The sequence below is a fragment of the Platichthys flesus genome, chromosome 17 (assembly GCF_949316205.1).
Source record: "Platichthys flesus chromosome 17, fPlaFle2.1, whole genome shotgun sequence".
Lineage (NCBI taxonomy): Eukaryota > Metazoa > Chordata > Actinopteri > Pleuronectiformes > Pleuronectidae > Platichthys > Platichthys flesus.
In genome coordinates, this window is record NC_084961.1 from 9,667,126 (window position 1) to 9,693,323 (window position 26,198).

At 41.3% G+C, this 26,198-nt stretch overlaps 3 protein-coding genes across 5 annotated transcripts; all 3 read right to left on the bottom strand.

Annotated features, from left to right (window-relative positions):
* Positions 1-186: 186 nt before the first annotated feature.
* On the bottom strand, positions 187-8,639 carry si:ch211-13c6.2 (uncharacterized protein LOC100000125 homolog). The gene is made up of 13 exons (XM_062410237.1): positions 8,435-8,639; positions 8,021-8,089; positions 6,270-6,294; positions 4,000-4,086; positions 3,768-3,907; positions 3,505-3,624; positions 3,343-3,388; positions 2,043-2,958; positions 1,810-1,930; positions 1,615-1,680; positions 1,308-1,409; positions 936-1,194; positions 187-622 (listed from the first exon to the last, which is right to left on the bottom strand). The coding sequence occupies exons 1-13, from the start codon at positions 8,486-8,488 to the stop codon at positions 366-368; spliced, it is 2,262 nt and encodes a 753-aa protein (XP_062266221.1). The 5' UTR covers positions 8,489-8,639; the 3' UTR covers positions 187-365.
* Positions 8,640-9,145: 506 nt separating this feature from the next.
* On the bottom strand, positions 9,146-17,662 carry LOC133972700 (regulation of nuclear pre-mRNA domain-containing protein 1A-like). The gene is made up of 7 exons (XM_062410265.1): positions 17,278-17,662; positions 14,591-14,720; positions 14,161-14,267; positions 13,457-13,551; positions 13,072-13,198; positions 11,638-11,813; positions 9,146-10,189 (listed from the first exon to the last, which is right to left on the bottom strand). The coding sequence occupies exons 1-7, from the start codon at positions 17,426-17,428 to the stop codon at positions 10,091-10,093; spliced, it is 885 nt and encodes a 294-aa protein (XP_062266249.1). The 5' UTR covers positions 17,429-17,662; the 3' UTR covers positions 9,146-10,090.
* Positions 17,663-18,566: 904 nt separating this feature from the next.
* On the bottom strand, positions 18,567-25,910 carry si:ch211-199g17.2 (uncharacterized). 3 transcript variants are annotated; one of them, XM_062410015.1, is made up of 13 exons: positions 25,755-25,910; positions 25,252-25,358; positions 23,939-23,970; positions 23,763-23,843; positions 23,542-23,684; positions 23,042-23,164; positions 22,885-22,942; positions 22,414-22,755; positions 21,722-21,858; positions 21,511-21,621; positions 21,311-21,368; positions 20,462-20,524; positions 18,567-20,335 (listed from the first exon to the last, which is right to left on the bottom strand). In XM_062410015.1, the coding sequence occupies exons 3-13, from the start codon at positions 23,946-23,948 to the stop codon at positions 19,254-19,256; spliced, it is 2,208 nt and encodes a 735-aa protein (XP_062265999.1). In that variant the 5' UTR covers positions 23,949-23,970; positions 25,252-25,358; positions 25,755-25,910; the 3' UTR covers positions 18,567-19,253. The 3 variants fall into 3 exon arrangements, with proteins under 3 accessions (XP_062265999.1, XP_062265998.1, XP_062265997.1); XM_062410014.1 differs by having other exon boundaries at positions 22,885-23,164; positions 23,763-23,840; XM_062410013.1 differs by having other exon boundaries at positions 22,885-23,164.
* Between the last annotated feature and the right edge of the window lie 288 nt (positions 25,911-26,198).

Below are 26,198 nucleotides of genomic sequence, written 5' to 3' on the forward strand. Positions count from 1 at the left end.
CATGGGACCACATTATTCATAAAAACCTGCATTAAATAGTCTAAAAACATCAGTTAGTTCCACTTGAGCCAAGACAAATTTAATTAGGTGAAGTATCAGTACATTACTATTAAAAATGTTACAGTATCATTATTCTTGCTGGTGGTGGTAACAGTAATTTGAAGAAACGAGAAACATCTCAGAAGCTGCAGAAGACAAATGTTTTAATCTCTACATAGAAAAATTATTCAAGAACCCATTTCTTCACAAGTTTAAAGCAAACAACTAAAAAAACAAAAAAGGGAATTTAACTTAAAACCTAGTTTTTAAATCAAAGAATTCCTTTCAAACAATAGATATTAATTTAACCAACATCTGCAGAAATCTCATTGTTGTTTTCTTGCCACAAGTTCCAGGAGGGTGGAGGTGATTTTGTCCAGGTTGGTGGAGAACCGAGAGCCGCTCTGCATCCTAGGTTCTTCGGCCATGCGTAGGGCAGCAGAGGGACAGTCGAAATACTCCTCAGCAGCGGGTCGGTAGCCACGAGGGTTCATGGGTTCTTTAAACATTTCAGGGTAATGTTCTGGCTTGTCTGAAAAGGGAGCATGTGGTGTCCGAGACATTCCAGGGTGCCCAAAGGCCTCTGAAAAAAAAAATAAGGAGATCGAGGAAATAGCTTAAACATCCAATTAAAGTGAAATGGAAAAATGCATAATTATAATTTAACTGAATATGTAGCTTAACGTTAATCACAGGAGTGTACATTCATCCCATCATAAAAACTCAACATGAACTTTAACAACTGTGCACGCTTCTCCGACTGCGTCCAAAACGATAGCGCATAACCTGTATTACGTAAATGTAAGAGTAAATGACTGGTATGCAGCAAATAGAAAATCATTAAGCTCAACAGAATCCTATGTTATTGTGTTATATATTTATATATTGCAGTTTACCTTCATAACGGCTTCTATTTGAGGTTCCTGGTTCCTTGCGTTCAGAATGATGGTGTTCTTGGCGCTGTTCGACAGGCATATACTCATGCTGCTGCCAACCTCGTCCTCTGGAACCATCTTGGAAACTTGTGTCTTGTGATCGTCGATGGTCTGAATCTTCTCTGCGTGTTCTCTCATACTGGTGTCGTGGAGGAAGCTGCAGGTCCGGGTTCAAGCTGTTGTATTCGTTCTTGTGGACTGCTCCGCCTTGGCTGTTGTGCTGCAACAACAAAAACACATTCTTCTTTCATTCGCCTCTACAGTTTTTGCATAGGATATAGTTTAAAGTACTGGTTCATCAGAAGGGCCGGCCCTGTGCCGAGTGACACGTACCGCTGTCTGCTCAGATTTTTTGGACTTAAATTCTCTCAGAAGGCTGCAAAGTTTGTTCTTCAGGAAATCAGCCTCCTCTGCATTCTCAATTTCAATTCCTTTCTAGAAGGGGGGAAAGTGAACAGGGTAAAAGACATAAGACACTCCTTGTCTCGGTGGCATAATGCTGTATGTGTTACCAATGCTTTTTAAAATAATAATTGTATCTATATAGCACTTCCAAAGCAAAGTTATACTCCTAAAGGAAGACCAAAGCAACAAAAGAGAAAAGGAAAAGTGTTTTATAAAATATAATTCAGGATTTTACCAGCAGATCAAAGACCCCCTCTGACCGCAAGCCTTCTCTGTGGTAGCTTTCAGGATGATGTTGGCTCTAAAACCAACAGGTTTGACATCAGTTACAAACAAAAAGTCAGAGCAAGTTTTAGATTACAGTAAGTACAAGTAGAAAACATTGGCGGGTAATCTAGTTATATGAATTGATTATTTTACAACAAGCTACCTGTGATGACGTGTAGTGGTCAGGATGTTGTGTTCGGTGGATTTCAGGTCGCACTGTCTCACTAACTGGTCTCTGATGCCCAACGAACTTTGGATTTGGGTATCCATGTTCTTTACGGAGACTTAGGAGGATGAAAGATGTCCAGAAAAATGAATAAGAAGATAAAACATCAGGCATTAAAATATATAAAAGACACATATTTCTTAAGCTTCAAAAGGTGCATCATCACTCACATCTCCTTTGTCCTCTCCACTTCCTCTGCAGTGGCATCAGAGAAGCGACTTTTTCGTTTTCTTTTCCCACATCCCTCATCACTAGTGGCACCCGTCAGAAAGCGCCTGAACGGCTCTGGGATGCCAGATATGGTTTTAGTCACGTCCACTCGTCTCCGGGAGGAAGGGGGTCCAGTTCTGCTCATCCCGGGGTTAGAAGCTACCTCTTCACACAGTTCTCTCTGGTTGTGCCTATAATCGTTGATAATACCAAACAAATGATCATGTGATAAGTCACTCTCCACAGGTGTGGAAAAGCTCCTCCTCTTGGCCTTTGGTTCACTTGATCCTTGCCGACTTGCTCTACTCATATCGTCATGTCTGACTGATTCTCTGTCCAGAGACCACTGGCGTTCATCATCTGGATACGACGGCTGTGAGGGCTCATACTCAGAACGGGCTTTGCAGCACCAAGCTTCCTCAGAGTAGAAGTCCTTCGGAGCATCTTTTTCTGGGTAGGATCCTCTGTAAGGAGGAGCCTCCTCTGGAAAATAATCAAAATTCTCAGTCTGGCCATGGGGCATTGGCACCTCCTCCCAATTATCATACCTGGTACCACCACACGGCTCCTGTTGGTCTCTTATTTGTGGATCTTGTTCATATTGGATGCTATTATTAGGGTCCATATATTCTTCTCCGTACATGTTGTTATTCATGTAAGCTGCACTGTGTTGCTCGTCTTTCATGTATCCACGGCTGAGACCATCCTCCCGCTGGTACATCTGTCTGTCTCTGTTCATGGAAGGTTCCTCTGTGTGGAATGACGGCGTATTCGGGTACCCTCGGCCAGAGTTCTCCCCCATGTTGGCCTTAAACTGTGGAAACCGTGGCGGCACGTCTTTTGGGGTCAAACTATTTTGCTTCTGCCTTGGAGGAACTATTGGACACAAGTAAACACAGAGTTTAGATAAAAAAATACTACAGACTCATATGCATGTTGCTTAGAAATAGCTCTTTTTGCAGATGCAATGGCCCTGACCCATTTACTACATGCTGGAACTGCAACTATTCAAAAGCAAGTATTCCTCCATAAATAGCAATATAAATTACGACATTTAGTGTGGCGCATATGCAGTGATTTATAATAAGGATGCCTTACACATATTCCCTGAATAGCATTACATGTAGGGCATAACTTTAAAAGGAAATGTCCAACGTTTTTCAAGTTTGTTTTAAAACAATTGGATACCGAAAGACAATATGAAAAGTCCTACAAAGTTGTAGCTTTTTAATATAAAACTGAATATTGGGATAAATTTACCTCTTGATGCGTTTGACTTGCTTTCATGCCTCTTTTTTGCCAATGGCTGGAAAAGAGACAAAAGAAATTGTATATGACTTTTCAAAATAATGATTAAGGTTAATGCAAATATTATTTTTACTATTCAGGATGTTTAGTTCATGAAATCTGTATGGCTCTCACCGTTGGAGTCCCACTTCCATCCTGTCTCTCTATTATTTCTGCTCGGGTCCGTATGATCTTTCCTGCTTGGTGTATTACAGATTGTTTATCCCAGGTCACCAAGTCCGGCCGTTCGATTTCCTACATAAAGGTAAGGCGTTTTCACTTGGTTCGCACCATTAAAACCACACATTGAAATACACACATTAAAACACACACATTAACAGGCAAAAACCCAAAGAAAGATCTGCTGTTTCTTTCTGAAAATGTTAACGAGGCCTTACCACATATTTCTGCCTGTGTTTACGTCCAATCACATGGTGGACCGCTTCGACTAGGTTTACAGTCAGGTGACATAGCCTACAAAAGTAGCTGAGGTTTTCTTGTTCATCATTACAAGGGACTTCTTCCAAATAGCTCAAACCTAAGAAATGATTGCAAAAACAAATAGTTACATAGGAATTAAATCCACATGGGAAAAACTATACATTTTTCAAAAAGTTGAAGGATATTTACCAATGATGGGCTCGTTGAGCTTCAGGTATTCCAGGTATTGTAAAATGTCCTTAAAGTCCAGTACGCCTCTTTTTCTGACTGCAAGCCCTAAGAAAACCAAAACACTGGTAGTTGGTAAAAGAAAATATTACAACAGGGAAAGTTCTAAAAAGGTTGTTATTGTAAGGCTATTTTCACTAGATACATCTGCAACCCACTGCATCTTCTCTCACTTAACTTTCTCTAACTCGTAATGTTAGGAACATCTCCCTTTATCTTAGTGGAGGATATGATCTCCTATGCATATGACCAACAGGTGTAAGGGAAGTAATAAGTAAAGACGTTGTACTGTAGCTACAGCAACAAGGTTGGAACTCTCCTTTTCACATTGAACACATGTTCAAATTCTGCTCTACTTACTGTAAATCAACACAGAAGTGAACCATTGGAAAACAAACGTGATGTAACCTTTGGTATCTAGCATGTTGCTATGCTTTAACCTTCTGGTAAAGAATTGCCCGTCGAGGCATTACAGCAGAGCCTCCTTTGAAATCCATCTTGTCACAAAAAAAGAAGCTATATGCTGACGTTACCTCCATTACCCAACTGTAGAGGTAACGTCCAGCTTTTTAAATCAGACCACAAGTAAAAAAGAAGCTTGTTCTCTTTTAGTATGAGTAAGAACTAATTAGTTCTTCAAATCTTTGCAAACTTACCCTAACACGCTTCTCTGAATTTTCTTTCCACAGCCAACGATCAGCCAAATCAGGATGATTGCGGCTCAATGCTGGTGCGCACATTGATGCTGCAGCACCAGAATAAAGGAACGTGAGCCTGCTCTGTTAATATGTAGCCCCCATGTTTGGCTACAGTAGATTTTGGATGTAGACATGAACAGCCCCGTGCTGGGATCTTCATTAGTGGCAAACAATAGGTTTGAAATCAAATAAAGAGTGCATTTATTCTTGAGTTATGGCCGCAAATGAGTTTTGGGACCATGACCTTTGTTTGACCACCAAATGAATATTTGTGATCCCCTTACCGGTTCCTGGGATACTGCATTCATGAGAATGGGACTGACACGTGAACAGATCCCAATAAACACAATATGCCCTCTGCGCTGCCTATCACAGCACAGAGGCAAAACAATCAATCAAGCTTTGGCACAAGGCCAAAAAGGTCTATGATTACACAATGCCTTTGACATTTGACCTCCACAATCTAAATCAGTTAATTCTCTGCAATATGCGACGGACACAACATATTACCTTCTTGGATGCCTTTGGCCAGCACACAGACAAAAAAACAAACCCTATGCAGTCGAAGAAGCTTCTCACCAAGTTTGCCTGCGACACAAGCAGATGCCATTGGGTCTGAAGCTCCTTCTAGTGCAGGTGCTAGCCCAATCAGTGTTCTACCACTGGGGAACGCAAGAGCCTGTCATTTTGCACAAAACAATCAGTGACTGACCGGAGTTCATTGAGTCCCTAATCCAACCAGTAAAGTAATCACAACAAAAAACATGTGTTTCATAAACCCAGGCTATATTATGGGATTACAGTACGACTTACTTATTTTGTGCAGCACATTAAAAGGAAGATGAGAACAGCGCCCATCCATCAGCCATTGAGGATTTAACTCTTCCCAGCATAATTCTACCACCAATAACAAGTGGCATCAAAAGGTAAACAGTCAAACGGATGTTATCCATTGCTTTGGATGTGCAGATTGGAATGATTTTATTGAGCAGGCCACTGTGGCATGCTCTGGCCACTTTCAGTAGCCAGTATCAAACCTGTGTGACAGGGCCAGTTGTGGCACATTTTCATTACAAGATCTGAATTACTCTGGCCATCAGAAGTAGTGAATTTATGAAGCTGTTAAGATTTTTCAGACACCTGGTCACCTGACCAGGTTTTGCTCTCATTCAGCCAAGAGCAGTGGTGAGGTCGGGAACTGATGTTGGAGGATGAGGTCAGTGTCGTTCTCATTCAGCCCAAAGGTGTTCAAAGGGATGAGGTCAGGGTTCAGTGAAGGCATTGAATTGAACTAAGGAGAAACCATTAGGTTTGTGTACCTGCCTTTGTGGTGCTGGGGCACTGTCAATATAGTGTGGTACAGTCCACATGATGATGTGACCTTTATATTTATATTTGTTCATTACCATTCTACAAGGATAAAAATAATTTATGGATCTGGGCAGATTATAGTGATCTCCTTCATTTCAAAAGACAATATACTCATGGCCTGAATAGAAAAAAATGACTAGGCTAAAGAGGTTGTCTACTTACCCGAAGTGACTAAGCCTTCCTCTTTCTGCCAGGAATGAAAGGAGAGCCATTAAAGTCAAGTCAATGAGTCAATGAGTTCACCTCTAGTAGAAACAGAGAAAAGTTTATATCATGGAAACAAACATTTTTTGCGCTTAATTTGACCGAAACCACAGCTCATCTGAGGTGTAGCAGAAGTCCATATCCTAAATTGATTGTAAGACAATAAAGCCATAAAGGAGAGATGAGCTTGTCCTCCAACACATAACTGCATGTATAAAGATGTCTTGCTAACAGTGAAGGAACTAATTGAATGTGAAACAGGATATCCATATGGAGGGATGCAGCTTCCGGTTTTCTTCATCACAACCAAAAGGAGATGTAATCCGATGGTCAAGCGACCTGATATTTCTTCATTCAGACCTTGCCCACACTGGATTCAACTATTGATTAATGGTTGGACCTTTTGTTTTTAAACACAAAGGAAGTTCCAGATGAAACAGTTCCTTCCCATGCAAGACATGCAGACATTGTACCTCGATCTGAGGCTAATTTCCAGAATTTAAGTCCATTCTTTATCAAACAAGAACGCATAACTAGTGGATGCATCCTGAATGGACACCGACTTAGGACTGAAGCTGCTGTTGTTGCTACATTGCATGCATCAGAAATGCATTTACATCTGTGATGCAAAGACGGTCAAAGCATGGTCCGTGTTCATTGAGATTTGTTCTTCCATGTCGGATGGTTAAGTCGGGAAAAATATTGAGAGTGACGCCAGTTGTCAAACCTGCACACCAAAATACATATCTCCAGAGACTTGCAAAAACATGACAACCGTCATTTGCAAGAACATCATTGACATGTGCCTGACATTGGTGTGTTGATGTTTGATGTTGAATTTTCGTGGAATCAAAAGCCATGGCATCAGATTTCCAGAGGGATATGAAAAACATACATTTCCATATTTTCCAGAACATCTATATAAGTGGATGTGAGACAAAGTCTCAAGGATCTTCCTTTGTCTCAAACAAGCAAGGAATAGAGCATCGAAAAAAGATTGATGCAGATCGGTTACAGACCTTTTTGCAAAACAAAAAAAAAAACGTTGCTTTTGCAAAGTAGTTGTGGCCATCAAAACTGTCTTCATATGATGTCAGGCAACATGAGGAAAACATAGATGAAGTCTTAAAGTCAGTGAGATCTTCGGGTGTTAATATGTTGCCTTCTTGTCTACCATCACTCTAAGGGTTCACACCTTAGAGACACAGTTGTCCTGGAACCTGGATACTAAACAGTGATTTAGCCAAGGAAGCAAGAATATAAAATCTGCACAGAAAAAGGTCTAGAGACTTTCAAGTTCAGTTGCATAAGCCTCAAGGAGAAATGTCTTACCACCAATTCATTGTGCTTTGACATTAAAAGATGCCTTGTGTTAATCAGACGGTATAGAAACCAGTAAGATCACAGGATACACAAGCAGACAAGCAGCATCACAAGAGAAAACACTGGCAATCCACAGATAATGCCACCAGCTTAGAAAGATAGTGAAATATCACTTTTGGAAGCCTCTTATTTGCATCTTTGATTTTTTCCCCTTGAACTGTGGAAAATGTATGACTGTTGAATGTGAAGAGCAGAACAATCAGGGGGTCAAATTGAAAACACTGGTCACAGTAAGCTTCACTTCAATCGCTGGGTGTTTTGGTGCCAATATTCAACACAACTGTAATATTGTATAGCTTTGTGCAGTAGTACACGGTGCTGTGTACCTTCAAATGCGCTGGTGTAGTCATGTGTATCTTGTACAAGGTGTCTCCCCGTATGGATTTGTCACAGACCTGGAGGGAGACAGAAGACGTTAGAGGATCACTATCACAGCTACATATGATGGTTTAGATGCAATGATCCGATTACTGGATCACAACAGCTAAATGAAAACAGCCCCTTAGCCTTACACTCATCCATTACAACCTCAACAATAACCAGTGAGTTGAAACACCATCAATAATCTACAGGGATCGGAGGAGTAGTTTATATCCAGTTTGATGCATCAACCCACACTCAGTATAACGCGTTACCTAAAAACCTAAAAACTGAGAGTAGACGCAGGTGAAAGTCAGATTATTGTCTTCTTTAGCACGACAATCACAAACATGAAATGCAGCTAACGACAGCTAGCTTACCGTGCATTCAATAAAGTCAGCCTCAACATCGTAAGGTGTTTCGAATTGGTCCATTTCTGGATGTTATGCGGTTTAATTAATGAGCGGCCGGGGGCCGAGCAATTGAAATGGTGAGGTTTGAAATGATAAAGCTTTAGGAAACTTCGCTGAAAGCCTGTTATCGTGCGCTATGTTGCTAACGCTAGGCTCGTTTTCTTCTACGAGTTTAAAGGACGGTTGGTGAACGCGGTTAAACGCCGCCTACTGGACTGGAGTGTACTAACACTATCTTCTTCTTCTTTGCAGAGTTGCAACTAAATAGAAAATTACCGCCATCTACCGCTGTGTTATGGAACCCCTAATCTGAGAAGTGTTTCAAAAAACGTTCCCACATCTGTGCACACGATTTTTTTGTCATAACTGAGTCCCCAATAACTATCATTTATATGTTTTGGGCAAAATAGAGAACCACTGACGTCCACAGTCTAATCGCATGTGTCACTGTTTCCATTTTGATTCTTTCCAATCAGAAAAAATGATGGATTTTGTTTGTTGTGACCTAATTTAATCTGGCCCAGTTCTGCACCAGCTCCAGATGACAACTGAATGCAATATTATACCCTGTAAAAAAACAATTCTGGTAGCATGAATGTACAACGGTGGTTGATAGGACGACAACTGACACCCTCTGTTGGACAAGTCTCAATCACCACAGACGGGACGGGACAGGACTGAAGGGATTTGAACACTTTCTGTTTATTTTGGTTCTTAGACTTATTTGCTCCACAGCCACAAAAACAAACGGCTGCTTTTACATCACACTTGGGAAACCGGGGCTCTTCTCAAGCTGCGCGAGGTGACGGCCCAGCATACAGCAGACTCGAGGGTAAAATGATCAGTCGTGTGTGATGGTAAACAAGACAACAGACACCTTCTCTCATTGTTTCACTATCGTGTTGGGTGTAATGGGCAACTGCAAATATATCATTGTATAGAGGCAAATCAGTACTTTGTCTGAATGACCATGTTGTTAGAAATCATGAGCGCGTAAAGGTATAACTCCATTATATTTACATGCCATTTACAATCACAGATGATACACAGCCCTCTCACAAAGAGGCTTTATGTAAATGGTAATTACATATGTTTGCTTTGAGGCTCGTGGCTTTCATCTCCGCCTCTGAATATGGTTTGCTAATGATTTCACAAGTACACAATACTCTTTGGAGGCCATATCGCACTGCATTAAAACAAATCATCCTAGTTTGTAAGAAGCTGCTGCAAGTACCTAAAACAAAGAGCTACAAAGAAAGAGCAAAAGGAAGTTATGACAGCAATCCAAATAATGAATGGTAACACTTTGGATTTTATACTCTGGTGCATTATCATCTCACTCTGCTATAAATACAAAAATATCACACCAGCAGCATCCGTACCACTAAGAAGCTGTAAAAGGTTGATGGTCAGGGGCCAAAGCATGGGAGGCCTGTGTCTGAGGATTTTAGGTCGTTGTGTACAGTGCACTGACCACAGGTCGACAAACAGGGACACGCAAATACTCTTTCCAAAAATCAAAAACAGAGGCTGTGGCGACGTCACTGATCACACATCTGAGATGCAGGTGGAGACGTTTCAGTCGGAGTAGTGTCCGGTACAAGGTCAGGGGGGGGACGTCAGTCAGTCCGAGGGGTTGTAGATCCGTCCTGGAAGATTGCTCAGACGCGAACGCAGCTCCTTGCGGACCTGGGTTACCCTCGTCAGTTTGCGTTTGTATTCCTGAAAAAAGTCCAGAGGAAAAGGTCCGTCAGAGCTCGAAGTTCACAGCGCTCATTGCACTTTGGGGATTATTTTATAGTCTCAGCAGAAATATTGAGGTCACAATTAGTGGCAAGTAGACAGTGATAAATAACAGGCTGATGTATGATTAGAAAAAAATATCACTCAAGAATAAGAGAAAATGGATATATTATTAATTAATACCTTTGTATTGCATAGGTGGATTGGACTTTAAGTATTGAGAAAAAAATTCATTTTTTTGTGCTTTTAACACATTCCACTCATCCCCCTTCCAAAGCATTGTATGTATAAGCATGTGTGTGTGTGTGTATTTGACTGAACCTGTAACATGGCTCAGTTTCAAGATAATAAACTTAACTCAAGTCTAAGTTTTTTAACTTAGAGTTAAGAGTTTTCCAAGTGTTTCAACTTGTTTTACTACTAACAGCAGTAGAGGTATGGGGTGTGTATGAATGACACATTCACATACAATTACACCCCTGTTCATGTATATGCAGAAATGTTGACACCTTAGAGACATAGTGGCATTAAGTGTTGCTCAAGTGCTTTATCTCTGCTCCAGTTTTGCTGCACACGTCACTTTTAAGACGTTATTGTGTTTGATTGTGTGCCAGCTGATATGTGAAGGTGGTTGTATAAACAGATCAGGCTTCAAACCTCAGTAGGAAGCACAAATCTCTAAATGTAAAATATCAGTTGTGTCAGGATTCTTGAAGATATTGTATTTTCTGGCTCGTTGGTTGCACCAGTATATGAGCATATTGAGCTCAATTCAAACTTTGTGTTTAGGTAACATTTACTGTGTCAATACAAGAAAAGAAGCATTAAAGGTCTTGGATGTTGAAACAATGCAAACACCACCAGGAGCGGCGAGTGTAAAATAAAAGCACTCACAAAATTATTTTCATCTTTTATTTTCATTTTTTCTTTTTTATTACAGAAGACTTGAGACTGGGTGAAGATACAAATATGAGATACTTTATCCTCTTGGTCCCCTGTGGATAAAGGCTAGACAGTTAATGTCAACACAGAACAAAGCACTGTTGTCATGGTTAGGAGAAAACAGGAAACTAAGTAGATATGTTTGTCGAGGAGAGAACTTCATCGCTCTCTTTTTGGAATGATACTTACCATTGGGCACTGAGTGAAGTGAACTAAATAAAAAAGGCTTTGAGTATTTCAATGACGAGAGAATATCTCAATTGACGTCAAGTGGATTGATCTAATGTGGAATGTTTCCAGTTTCAAAGGCTTGCAGCCCTGACACTCAATTTGAAATAATACAAGGGGCACTCTGCAGTATGTAACTGCTGAAATACATGAAAAGTGATGTTATTTCAAATTGTGAACACAAAGAATGATTAATAATGACACGAAGGTGAGGAGAACGAGACATGCACGTGAAAGAAAGAAAGTGATTTACGCACTTCGAGTTTCTGCTCGTTCTGGACCAAGCCATCCTTCTGGCTCTGCAGGAAGACGGTTAGCGTGCGGGTGAGCTGCCTCCTGTCGTCTATCTCTGCTGCCAAGCGACCGCTGTAGTCTGCGAGCAGCATGCAGGCCTCCTCCACCAGCCGGGAGAGCCGATCCCCGGATTCTTTATCTGCAATCACAGACAGCACACAGGGAGCACAATGCTTTAACATTGTTAATGTAGAGGGTTCAAGTGGAGGTCATTCAGGTATCAATCAGTACACAAGGTTAAACAGATACTGTGTAACTACTGGCAACTCAATCATTGTATCCTGTGACAGACAGAGCCATTTTCCCCCTTTGTTCATCCTGGTTTAGTGTTTGTTTCTTGAGGGGAAGCTTAGTAACATTTGAATAAATAGTAGGTTAAAATGGTTAAGCCTTTTATTAGGGGCACGAGTTCACCTGCATATTCATGCCACTATCCAAGCAGCCAATCATGTGGCAGTAGTTCAATGATCAAATATGCAGATATAGACCTCAGTTTACTTTGACTGAAACCTGATTGTTGGGGCCAGAAGTCTTTCAGTTTACTCAAAATGGTTCCAAAAGCTCAAATCACCGAGTGAGCAGCAGCTCTGCTGGAATTACTTTGTTGATAAGAGAGAGATCAGAGGAGAAACTGACAGTAGCTCATAAAACCATTTCCTACAACTGTGGTGAGCAGAGAAGCTGCTCAGAATGAACAGCACATTAAAACTCGGAGTGGACGAGCTACAACAGGAGACCCCACATTAGAGGATAACTGACCCATGAAGTATGAGCACAACATCGATTTGGTGAGTGAGCAAAAGCCACACACACGAATGAAAGAGACAGTGCTAAACATGACACAAACAAGAATTGGTTACATCTGTCATCATGCCTGTGGTCTCACACCTCTTTTAAAATCAAATAAGAATTGAAAATCCTCTAATGTGCAGGGGGCATAATGGACATAGACAACTAGAGATGACAACTAGAAAAACACAGCATGGTCTAATGAATCTGGATTTCTGCTGAGGCACGGTGGGACAAAATCCATGAACCTAACCGGCCTTGTGGTGTTATAATAATGTTGGGAATGTTTTCTTTGTGATCTCTGGGCCATTTAATATTGATTAATCACTGTTTGAATGCGACAGCCAGTCTGAGTAATGTTGCTGACCATGTGGATCCCTTTATGGCCACGATTTACCATCTTCTAATGGCCACTACCCCCACGATAAAGCATTATTCCAAGAATAAGTCTTCTCCAACTGATTCACGAAAATTAGAATATGTTCAGCGAACTTCAGTGGCCTCGGTCACCAGACCTGAGTGTTTCAAACCCTATGCTAAGAATGTTGTACCTAATATAGTGCTGGGTGAGTGTATATACAGAAAACGTGCTGCGTCCTGCATCCTACCTGTGATCCTGTGAAGCAGTGACGTGTCCTGCACCTCAGCAGGAAGGGAGGAGATTCGCTGACGCAGCACTGAGTCGCCAGAGGCTGCATTTTCCAGCTCTTGCAGAGCTCGGATTAACTCTGCTGTCTGAGGCAGCAGGTGAAAGGAGAGAAAGGATGGGAGAAGTGACAGAAGAATAAGGTATGATTAATGATAAGCGTTGATAAGTTTCTGCAAAATATACATTTGATAGGCAGCAGAGAAAGGAAGACACAAAAGACAATTCCTTACAGAAGTAGCTGCATCAACATTTAAAATATATGATTACATGGGCTCTAAATAGTTTAAAGTATCATTTCATTTAAATCATGTTCTCATGGATTCAGTGTTTGTCTGGAGCAGTACCTGTGGGGGCTCAGCTGGAGAGCTCTGGGAGGCGAAGTCGTCATCGTCTGGTCGGATCTGCTCATACGACCTCTTCTTAGCCTTTTTTTCGCCATCTGAGATTCAGAGGAAAAAGAGAAGAAGGTTATAAAAACATTAGATAAAGCTTCTTTCAGGTTTCTGACCTTCTCTGAGGTTTCTCCTGCTAGACGCCTAGTAAACAGTCTGGATAATGTGAGAAAACAGCAGGAGATGCGCATGTGGATGCAACAGACTGAAAACTGTAAAATACTAAAAGAAGAATACAAATATCTCAAGATGAAAGACGACGCAGACGAAGATGAGCAAGTATAAAAACATCTCTGCAGCGGAATTTATACGCCTGTCTTGCCTCTGCTGCATCAAGCCTCACCACAATACTCCAGAGATTTCTGCGCTGGTGAAAACGCAACTGACTGAAAACAGCTTAATGTTGTTTCTAGCTCAAATTGAAAAAGGTCACCATCTTACCATGAAGTTGATTGGCTATTAAGAATCTATATCTCTTAAACATAGTAGCAAGTGCCATGTGCTGTTATGACATGCATTTTACAAGACCAAGTAAGTGAGGTTTGAACCTGTCTACAAGCAGGGTTATTAGTAATGTATTGTAGTTAACACCAAATATGTAGACATGGTAGGGTGTTCACACAGTGCAGGTACAGATTAATGTGGATTGTACATACACAAGACTTGAGAGAGTTGATCGATCAGGCTGGTCTCGTATACTCCTCTCTCCTGCCAGATGGACAGAACCCGACCCAACTGTTTCTTACAGCCGTCCTCGCCCTCTCTGCACAGGAAACAGTTCAGAGACATGTTTAACCGCTTTGTGAAGACTTAACAATGCAGACAAACCATAATGCTATAACTGTCAATATATACACACATCAAATCATGTGTTCCTAATTTGGAAATATCTCATTCTGAACCATTAGGTAATCTGGATATGTTAATCCCATTGGAGTGTATCATACTGTCATTAGCATTTGCTATCCTTGAGAAATCTGACTGAGCAGTTCCTTGAATTGCCAATTTTAGATACAAATTCTCAACACAACTCAGTGAATTTAAACAGCATGAATTTCAGTGCAATGTGGTAATGTTAAATCTGACCTGGACACGTGTTTGAATGCATCGACGATGACCGGTGCAAAGTCCTGTGTGAACTCGGGCCCTTTTTTCTTGCTGTTCTGAATGACGTCATTGGCCAAGTAGAGGAAGGTCAGCTTGCGTGGTACCTGAGCTGCATGAATTCAAATGAATACAAACACATGTTACAGTGGAGCATCTGGTTACAATAAATACACTGGCTATATTAACCCATTTTCCAAAGGATACATTTATCAACCTACTAATTATTAGTATAAATTACATTTTTAATACCATTCAAAGCCAGAACATTATGCGTTGAGGTGAATCATTCTTATTCACAAATAAGAACCAAATCTAATAAGTTTTGGGGGTAGAAACATTTAAAACCTATGCTACCAGTAAATATTACTTTCTCCCCTCTAAGCAACAGCTTGTGGTGTTTAGTCTTTTCAATTTTTGTATTTTATCCACCAACATAAACACAATGAGAACATTAAAGTTACAACACGTGTTTGTTTGTGTTGTTGTTGAACAGGGAACAATGAGCTGAGCACAAAGCTCCAGAGAACTGTGCCATGTCTATTCCCACTGCACTCTCTTTTCAGTCCTCAGACAAGGCTCCCAAAATAAAACATCCACTTGAGATATCATTAGGTTGTTGAGTAGCACCCTAAGGAAAAGTGCACCTCTATTAGATACAACTACAGCAATGCAGCTGGCTTTAATCCCCAAAATATTCCCAACAGCTCAATTATATATTTGACATGTAACTGTTTACAGAAATAAAATGCAAGTGGATCAACTTACATTTTAGTTACAAACCATTATTTAAAATACTATATCTAATATCTTGCTGTGAAATAAAATAAACCTACAGTATAGTGACAATGATGGGAACAAATATATAAAAATTAAATTATATTTAATAAACTAAAATAGCAAAACAGAGGTTAAACTGTGTCAAAAACATTGTAAGATAGTATGTTGATATCATGGAGCTGTCTTAACTTCTTAATGGATTTAAGCCTTAACAGACAAACGCCACGTCAAAGTAAAAGTATCAATCACAGTACAACTTTGATGCACAATTATGTAGTTTATATTTCTCCGTCAGATGCTATGCTTTAAATGCATTAGATTGACTGACCTTGACTACGATGCGTCTTGAATGCTTACTTTCAGTGGAACATTTGAAACTTTTGTTTGCAGCTTGTGCCCTTGAGAGAAGAGAAGGGACTAAAATATGACAGAGATGATTGTGAAGCCACTTTGGGAGCAGTGAAACTTCCCAGGAGAAATGGTCACTGCGCCCATCCCAGCAGCTACGACCAGCAACAGAATCATCCGTAGCAACTGCTGACATTAGAGGATAAGTTATTGATCCAGGGCTTTCACAATACCCCTATTATTTTTGGTATTCAGTGCTCAATTAGTTTGTTTAAAGTCTTTCTATGATCAATTTAAAAACACAACATACAAATATGAAGTCGGGTGAGTTTTATTATGGCATACTGCTCACGTATGTCAATGATGTCAATGTAAAGTCAATGATGGTATCACCAGTCACAGTTGCTACATTATCATTCACGTGAAAGAGGGATGCTCTGCTTTGGTCTCAACCATCTTCAGAGATAAAGATCTGGCTTTAGAGAGGCTACATGAAAACGTTGACAGTCCGTCTGCAGCGGCTGGTGGATGGTTGTGGTGTTAGAGGGACGAGAAACAGTGAGCTGAGAGAATCTACAACTGAGCTGCATGATTTAAAAAAATGTAATGAAAAAAATAGAGAATATGTGCCGTTAACAACAGGAAAAGTGTTTGTAGAGAAATGTGCTTAAGAAATGTGCTTGAATAAAGTGCAGTGGCTCAGGACGATTGCTTGAGGAGATGAACTGCATTTGTGCATTAGTATAAGTCAATATTGAATTAAACATTTACATAGATGTGCAAATTAGACTATTATAAGTAGGTATGGTACACAAAATGAAAAATTGAATAAAATGCTCTGTGCAGGGTGCATGTATTTATAAGGGTATAAATAATTCACAGTGCTATAACATGTAAGTATAAATATTTACATCACAACAGTTTAAAATGTTATTCTGAATATAAGATGTCATGCAAGTATTTGGGTGAACAATCTCAATAAGAGGTATAATAGTGGAATAACATAACATAATGGGTTTACTTTATATGGATAATGTGCAAAAGGACACCAATGTGCAAAGATGTTATTATCTGTGGGTTCAACACCACGATCCAGCTGTGTCCCTTCACACCCAGTCACTTGAGCGACTAAATAATAGTATACACACTCATTGCTGCAGCTTTAATAACAACCTGTGTAATGAGCATGTAACAGTGACCGTGAAGGGTCAACCAACCAAAACAACTGAGTGACAGACCTCGATTACCAAGGCTAACTTCACAGTGTCAGCAGCCTTGGATAACACACAAACCCACCAGCCCTACACACACAGATAAACAGGTTAAACGCTAAGTTAACTCGCTAGCTAGAAAGTTGGCTAATGTTCGCAGTTGCTTTGCTAACAGCTCCAAACACAAGTTTGACGTTAGCACAGCAACTTTATAAATGTTCCAATAGCTTTAGCAGCAGTTAGCCCGTGTAGCCAACTGCTACACGTACGTTTCCGGGGCTCGTTAGCAGTGTTTTATATGAGCACCTAGCTTACTCGTGTCAGCCTTACCTTTCTTAAGCTCGCTGATCCAAACATTGACGATGGTCTTCGAGTGTTTCCTGTGATGGATGAGCCACAGCGACAGGGTCTGCACACTTTGCTGCGAGTTGCTCAGCTCGCACAGTTTCTTCTCTAAAGCCGCCTCGGAGAAAGCTGACATCTTCGACGGGAGACTCGAGGAGGGAGACGCCGGGAGAGGCAGCAGCGTCGAGGTTTCTCCCTGATGTGTGCGTATCTGCAGCGGGTTATCCACTCACTGCAGGGGGTTCACTATCCAGACCAAAAAGCCATGCGCAGCCGTCCCCGAGTCCAACGCCAGGCGGGTTGTGCTAGCTAGCTAGCTGGCTGTGCTCGGGATAAACCAGGCTGCGATGCAGGCACTTCCGTGTCACACCGATGTTGCGTTCATGCCCGATGGAAATAACAGTGACGAAAATCGAGGGGTGCGTTCGACAAATCCAAATAATTTCCTTTCCTAAACTACGATGGGCGGCTACATGCTTGTGTAGGTCAGTCACCTGTGAAGACCAGCATCATTTACCGATGTTCACAAAACTCGAAACACAGGTGTGTCATGACCAGACAAACAAAAAAGTCTACAGGTGCAATTTGTACATCTTCTTCCTGTGCTTAGTTTCTCATGGGAATAGGCAGGTAATCCAATCCTTAATGTTAACTTAATTGCTAAAGTTTGACAGGCGTTCCTGTTGGAGAATACAATTTAATAAAATAAAATTAAAATTAAAATTAAAATTAAAATTAAAATTAAATTAAGTTAAATAAAATAAAAATAATTATTATTTATTTTATTTATTGATTTAATTTAAGTAAATGTTTTTTCTTGTATTTATTCAAGTTACATTTAGAAAGCGTGAGATATTTTGAAATGAATATTTTAATTGAAATCCTGCCAATTGTAAGAGTTATCTATGATAACATGTGTTGTTATCATAGATCCAGATAAACATTTTTTGGATCTTGCATTTTTAGGATACTATTGGAGTTTGTGCTATTTGGTGCAGCTGCAAAGAAAAATCTGGATCTAGTGAAATGTCGTTTCATAATGGGCAGGTCTTAACAAAACATCTATTTGTGTGATTATGGCATTACAACCAGAGTTAGGAGCCTTTGAGTGAAAACACATCTCAGTAAGGGAAAACCAAATCCCACTCCCCTAAAATAATAAAATGAATCTATATTTGATGACATGAAGATTTGGTTATACATTATTGTCAACATAAATATAATCCTCAGAGGTAAACAAAATAGGCACCAAACAAATTGTCAAAAAGTCCAAATAATCTCAGAAGGTTCTTTATTCAGCTGGTTGAGCAGGACATTTCACATTTCATGACAGGCTTCAGCTTTTTAAAACAAAAGTAGAAACGTTAACTGGAGCACAAACTCAAAGAGAGCCACCACACTTTTTATGGATTTTAAAGACATTCTTCCGAGTTATTGAAGCTCAGTTTAAACATTCATGAAGTCACACTGGTATCCACCAGGAAAAAAATGTGGGTGTTCATTCAATGTATTTAGTTACACCCGATCACAGTTTCTCTTTTTTTACCACTATGCTTCTTTGGCTCAGAACTCAAAGGAATGCAAACACTGAAATGCCTCTCACCTTCACTTGGTTAGGATAAATGAGAGACCTAACAATACAGAAAATAAATTATAACCTTTTTATACTCTATCTCCGATACTGTCTGCATAGCTGAAATCATGTTTATAATAATCATTGAAGAATAACAAAAGGCTTTCAAGACAAATATCTTTTCTAAATAAAAAAAAAATACAAATCTTCCCCATAACGCTTTTTAATAACACGTCAAAGAAACTATGTCAAACAAAAATAACACTGATTGTGAGTCAAAAAGTCAAAGTCTGATCTCTAAACTCGGAGGCAAACATCCTTCGAATTGATTTTATATGTGAGCATAACAAGACAGCACAATTAGAAGCCATGTTGGACCATCTGAGTTCTAGCGCCACCCCTGGAAATCATCAACCCTCAGCCGCCCAGTGCCTCTGAAATCTGAATCAGAGCTGGTTCCATAATACAGAGATGGCACAGGTGGGATGAAAGCATTGGAACAGGACATGTCCCAACCACAGCTGCTGCTGCTGCTGCTGTCTTGATAGGGAGAGTAGCAGTCAGGTTCAGTTGTCTGTCCATAACTGTAGCTGGGGTTAGACATCGCCCCTTGGCCTGTTTGGACACCATGATAGGCCAGAGGAGGCGTCATATAACTTTGTGGAGTTATCTGGACATTGCCAGAGGTGAACTCCAAGTATGTTGGCACTTGCCTCTGGTCAGTCCCATGAGAGCGCACGCTAGTCTCTGGTGCGAAACTGCCACTGTAGGCAAGGACGTCTCCTAACTGAGGACACGTGTTGATCCAAGCAGCGTCTGAACGAGGAGCCACTCTACCACTACGACCCGCATCGGCCGCCATGAGACTAATATGATCTGGTGCCATGTGAGGATTTTGCAGCAGTTGTTGGTGATACCACTGTTCATCATAACCCATCTCAGGTGTGCAGGGAATGTTCTCTCTTGATCTCTCTTGAGAACCGTGGTGTCTATCGTGACTCCTTTCCCAGTAACCCTTTTGATCTTCTCTCTCGGTTGTGTCATTGGACTGGCCTAAGTGCTCATTATCACTGGAATAACCATCCATCATTTGATACAGAGTGACTGTGCAGTTTGTCTCTCCTGCCATGTACTGACCGGTCACTGCACCTCCAGTGTAGAGGGTGTGTTGATCATGGTCAACGGCAAACGATTCAGCGTCGCCATTATCAGTGTCGGACTTGGGCGATGGGAAGAGGTCTGAGGCAGGTGGTGGTGAACAGGACACCGGGAGGATGTCCTTGCTGAAAGACGTCCTCTGCAGTACCACTGGACCTTTGGTAAGAGGCAGGCTTACCGTAAATAAAGTATCAGCCACTTTCCCCTTCTTCTTCTTCTTCTTCTTCGTCTTCGTCCTTTTCCCCCAATTTGACAGAACGGCAGAACGTTTCTCTGTCACACCCTCAACCGAGACCTTGTTCACACTATGCCCTGAGCAAAGAGCGTCAAGTGGACACACAAGGTGAAAAGCAAAAGGAAATAACAAGAATATCACATTACTGAAAGAAAGAAAAAGGTTCAGCCCCAGTCCGTACAGTATCTTTCAAAGAAACACACCTCTGACAGTTAATTTGTTATTTGGGGTGCTTGTAGTCCATCTGTTACACAGCATCCTCAAACCTGGAAGTGGAAGAAATGCAATACATGGAGCATACAAAGAAAAACAAAACCGTCAAGTCTTTGCACTGAAAAACACACAAGAGCAACTTTGGGGCTCAAAATGTGCTTCAAACACTGACGAGGCTGAAAGAGAATAAAAAAAGAAGATGATGAAAAAAAAGAGGCTTTCACCATGGATTAATCATCGTGGGAATAGTGCTTCAAACATATAAAAATGGACGCATCTCAACCAAAAGTTGTAATCATATAAAGCGTGACTGTATATACTGTATAAAAGTACAAAAATGTAAATTCGAATGACAGTCAAAAACGTTTTGCGGTAACATAATGGTAACCCTGCTTAAATTCATAAAAATGTTTTTGAGAACACAGTCCAAAGGCTGATTATGATGGGGGATTATGACCAAAGGATTCTCCCTGCCCTGTCTAGTGCCCCTGAGCAAGGGGCACTAGTGTGTCCTGCACCAGATGGGTTAAAAGCAGAGGTTAAATGTCCCTACATTGCATGTCTGTGCTTGTGTGTGCATGTGTTTGGGAGAAATAAATGTATCTTAATCTTAATCTTAATCGATACTGGAGGCCAGCCACCAGGGGGCATTGGATGATTTTGGTTTTGGGGAACTGTTATGTCGACCATCTTTAAGTTTCACTTGATGAAACCATAGATGAATACTGTGTGTGTATAGTGTAGAGTACAGGTCATACATACACGTCGGGTCACTCCTCAAGAGCTCAGACCTGTTTATGGCCACAGACACAAAAGCAAACACACAAATCTGTACTTACACCAGTGGTAACTTCTGCCAGTCAGTTGGATACAGAGTGACTCTGGTGCGTCTATCACCTGGGAACATAAGATGTTTAAAAACTGATGCGAGAAGACGAGTGCAGGAGCAGTCAAGACCTTGCTGGTGAAGGACACGAGTCGTCTTCACACCTAGAATAACCAGAGCAAGGTAAACTGTGCAGAGTAGACAACGCGATACCTTCAGCTCTCCTCTGCCTTCCTCTTGCTCCACTTTTTCGGCCAGTGATCGGAGAAAGTTGTCATTAATATCTGCAGTCGATGCTTCCACCTGCTCAGGATTAGTTTCCATCTAAAAAAAATAAAAATAAAGTATTCCTGGCATGCTCATTACAGCCTGGCCACACACAATCTGTTTCTTTCTATTTCAGGTATTGATACAACAAACTGACCAAGTAGTTGATGAGGTGGGAAGAGCCGGTCAGGTGATCAATGATGTCCGTTTTGTTTGTTCGGATGCGGCAGCAGTGGCATAAGAAAAGGAAGGTGCAGCCAGTGTCTATCCTGCACTCGACCACGCGGCCCAGACCTGTTGGGAGCATATAAAGTAGCTTTTTATTTATTAGTCACAAAGTCTACAATGAAATACTAATGTCTAGCACTTATTACTGGTGAAAGAACCCTTTAAGAAACAGCTTTAAACATGCGTGTACAAACTTGGTAATAAAAGGTTTCCTGAATATGTCTCCTACGATCAGATCGAATCTCACTTCCCCACTCACATATGCAAATGTCCTTGTACATAATGTTATTTTAACAGATATGTCCGATGTCACTGTGTGTGTGTGTGTGTGTGAGTGTGTGTGTGTGTGTGTGTGTGTTTGTGTGCACGAGCCGGTGTGTGGCAAGGACACATTTGCATTCCCACAGTGATAAGAATGTTGCCACATGTGTCAAGGACCTCCTCTGAATGTGGTCTGAGAGATAAGATCTCAAGACACGTTTGAATGCGTTCACACGCGTACTTAGCATTGTCCCCTTGTGATTGGCTCCCTCGGGACAGGTATTAAAGCTAGGTCTGATCTGGGCCTTAAACCACATCCTCAATGTGTTCTCACAGCTGCTGTTATCTATCTGTGCTCACCAATAAGAGGCTTGGTTCCTCTGTAGCCATGAAGAAAGCTGCTGCTGTTCTCTGAGAGCACAGATGGTTCAGTGTTGTTTGAGTGTGGCGTTGAGCTGTTTGTTAACCAGCCCTCTGACTCAACAGTAGGATAAAGATTGTTGGTCTGTGTTGACATCTTATGCGAGATCACATCAGCATCGAGGGAGCGCTCGCTCTTGGGCGGTTGGTGGCGACCGAGCAACACAGTCCTCTGCGATTGGCCGGAATTTTGCTCCAGCTGATCAGATGTAGCCTGAGAGAGGCACTCGGGTCCACCCTGCCAATCTCTTACAGTTTTTACTGCTGCAATCAGAGTTACTGCTGTATTGTTAGAGAGAGAAAAGGATCCATATATATTAAAAATAACTTAGATGTACAATAGAAATAGTTCCAAAAAAACACAAGCGTAAACAGACACAGTAGATAGGAAGACCGAGATCAATCACTGACCATCATTCTCGCTGAGTGTTGCCACCTTCTGGTACAGAACGTCTCCAACCTCTATTAACTTCATGTCAAGAAGCAAAAACATGTGAGAACTCATCCAAACGCACGTGTTGGCAAACAGAAACAAAGATAGACGCAGTAAGTCATAAACAGAACATACCTTGACATCTCCACTCCCCTCTTTTGCCTCAATTGTCCTGGCGATCTCCATCAGTGGCCAGGCCAGCCTCGACAGGTCAGAGTTCTCCTTCCATTCACACACTAGATGGGGGTGCCAGGCTTTCTGTCATGCAAAACACAACCTGCGCGTAAACTACAACTCAGCCCAGCAAGCAAACGTGCCGTTTTGAAAAGAGCTCTGATGGTGCTCGGTGTACTCGTCTCCTCCGCTTCAACCTTGATGAGAGCCACAGCCTGTTTCTTATCTCCTGGGATTTCACACTTCACCTCTGAAAACACGCTTGGATCACCCAGCTGCATAAAAGAACACGCCTGCAAATGTTCCCTTGTCTTTCACTCTTCAGGACCCTCACATGCTGTAAGACTGTCTGACCTTCTCTGACAAAGAATGAAGTGCAGAGGAAAGACTATAATTCTCACATCTCCTTATTTTAGAAGTGAATGCGTGTGGATGCATCCTCGTTCTAGGGTCCTACTTACAATGTAGTTGTATCTGTGGAGACTTCCGCTGATGTGGTTCCGCATGTCGGCTTTACTCAGTCGACACACACACACCTCGCACAGGTACGATGCTTCTCTGCAGCGCTCCCCCACCTTCACACACTCTATAATGCTGCCCAGGCCTGACGGGACATAGAAGGACTAATTATTTCAATGAGCACGGACAACCTAAAACAAAACAGGTGTTTGTTGCTACGTACCAATGATGGGTTGTAGTCTCTTCTTGTTGTTCAGATACACCTTCAGAGAATCGAAGAGCTCGCCTGTGCTCGATAAGCCTACTAACAGAGAATGCGTGAGAAGAAAAACAATGACATGCTTCTAAGCGTGGTGGCCCACGTGCACACAGTGACAGACTCAACTAGCTGTGCCTCACCCGACTCCATGTTGCAGTTGTAGAGTCACCACCTGTAGGAAAAAAAGATTAATAAATAATTGTAATTCAAATTCAGAGCACTGTTTCTTAAAGGAAAGCTCATGCGTCCTGTACCCTGCTGCCTGTTGGAGAGGTGGACTTAGATCTCTCTTAAATGTACAGATTGTATAGGTGTGCAGAATCTTATATTAACCGACATTTCCTCAGTTTTACCCTTACTCAAGCATTCCTGTAACTGCACCTACAGAGCACAATCAGGTCGAACAGTTAGATAATGGAAACTTCCATTTCACAAAGGATATTCAACATTTTGTCCATTATTCTCAATAAATGCACCTTATTTATTTAATCTCTCCTTCTGTCGCATTTTAAGTGGACTTCCACTGCACTGTGTATCTTTACCTTGTATTTAAATGACAAATATAATCTCCCTCCAGGATCAATAAAGTAATCTATCTATCCATCTATAACCTATATTAAAATTGTTTTGTAATTGAAATTTTGTCATTTGTGTAGGTCATACTGCATGAGCAGATGTGTGTGTGGTATGACCAGTTGTTTATCTGAAAGGGCAACTTCAGGGTTACGATTATTGCTTAAGAGATTTGAACTTTACTGCCTCTTTGAAGCCTCAGCTTTATCTCCTTGTATATGGTTGGGCTCTCACACCTGGAGTCTCACTCCACAGAGACGTGAAGGCAGGATGTCTCCCCCGCTGATAAGACATCAGGAGGGTGATAAATACCTTTGCCTATGAAGGGGGGTCTGAGGGTTAAAGAATACAGACCCCACCTTTGTCTTTGCTCATAGGTACTGTCATTCAGAGTGATGTGTACTGTGAGTCTGTCTCCAAAAAGTTTGTATAGTCAGCTAAATTTGTGTTACTCCTGAGTCCTGTGGCTCGATATTAAACTCTAACCACCCCCAGGGGGCGCTGCAGCACCATCCGATCGTTCACACATACAAGTCAATAGGTGTCACTACAGTGAGATTGTTAAAAATGATTATTAGATTATAAACACCACATGAAGTTGTGATGACTGTTGATTAATTGTTATAATTCCCCTTGTTTGTAAGTTAAACAGAAAAGAAAACAACAAACATAAACAAACCATTCAATTCTAACAACTATTATTACAACTCTACTCTCTGTGGGTCCATGTGGTTGTTTACTGCGTCCGTGAAAACTCATCAACTTCTCAACTAACTAAGGTTCAGGGGAGCACGTGAATGCACCGATACGGTTGTTGTTTGTTGTTGTAATTCTCAAGATACACGAGCAACAACTTTCAAGACGTTGACTTCCTGCTTACAGATGAAGAAACAGCGTCTGTGATCGATCCCGATGTAGAGTTCAGTCCAGTGACTTTACTGGGAGTCAGGCTGCACTGGTCCCTGGTCACCATCCAGGTCCATGTGACTGGAGCGGGAAGTAGTGGAAATGTTTGTATTTACACCCAGACGCGGAATCTCAGTGCGAAGGGAATCTGGTTTATTACATCAGTATTTATAACCCTAGATAAACACAAGTGTGCGTGCGTGTTTGTCATATTGTGTGTTTCCTGGAAGTCGTGTGTATATTTAGAACACTTTCTTTTGGTTAGAACTTGATTAAGGTTTGTCTAGATATGAAGGCTAAGGCAACAAGTAACACAACATCGTTTATGCAGAGCTCAAACCCAAACTATTTGCTAGTCAGCAAATCATTCCACGACACTAACAACAACACACTGTCACTCAACAATTCACGTCTTTCAACTGTCTCGAACTTTTTCCTCACACCCAGCGTGAAAATATATAATGACTTCCTGCTTACCGATGAAGAGCAGCGTCCGTGTTTAATCCCGATGAAGAGTTCAGTCCAGCGAATTGACTGCGAGTCAGGCTGCTCTGGTCACTGTTAAATATTCAATATTCAATATTAAACTCACCGATCACTGATCACCGTTCAGTTCCATGTGACTGGAGCTGAAAGTTGCGATTGCGCACTGCGGCGCCTCAGTTTCTTCTGCTTCGACCAATCAAATCAACAGCTTGTTGTGTGTGTGGGGGGGTGTCTGTGTGTGTGTGTGTGTGTGTGTGGGGGGGGTGCTTAGACCTTGCAGAGTGGGGTCATTTTGCCTCAAAAAGGTGATGAACCTGGCTGTAGTACAAAGCTTTGTGAAGTTCCATCACCACTGACGAGTTGCAGTGTTCAAGTAGCATACAGTTAAAGCTGTAGTTAGGGGCTGGGGAATGAATTATGCCAATGAGCGTCTTG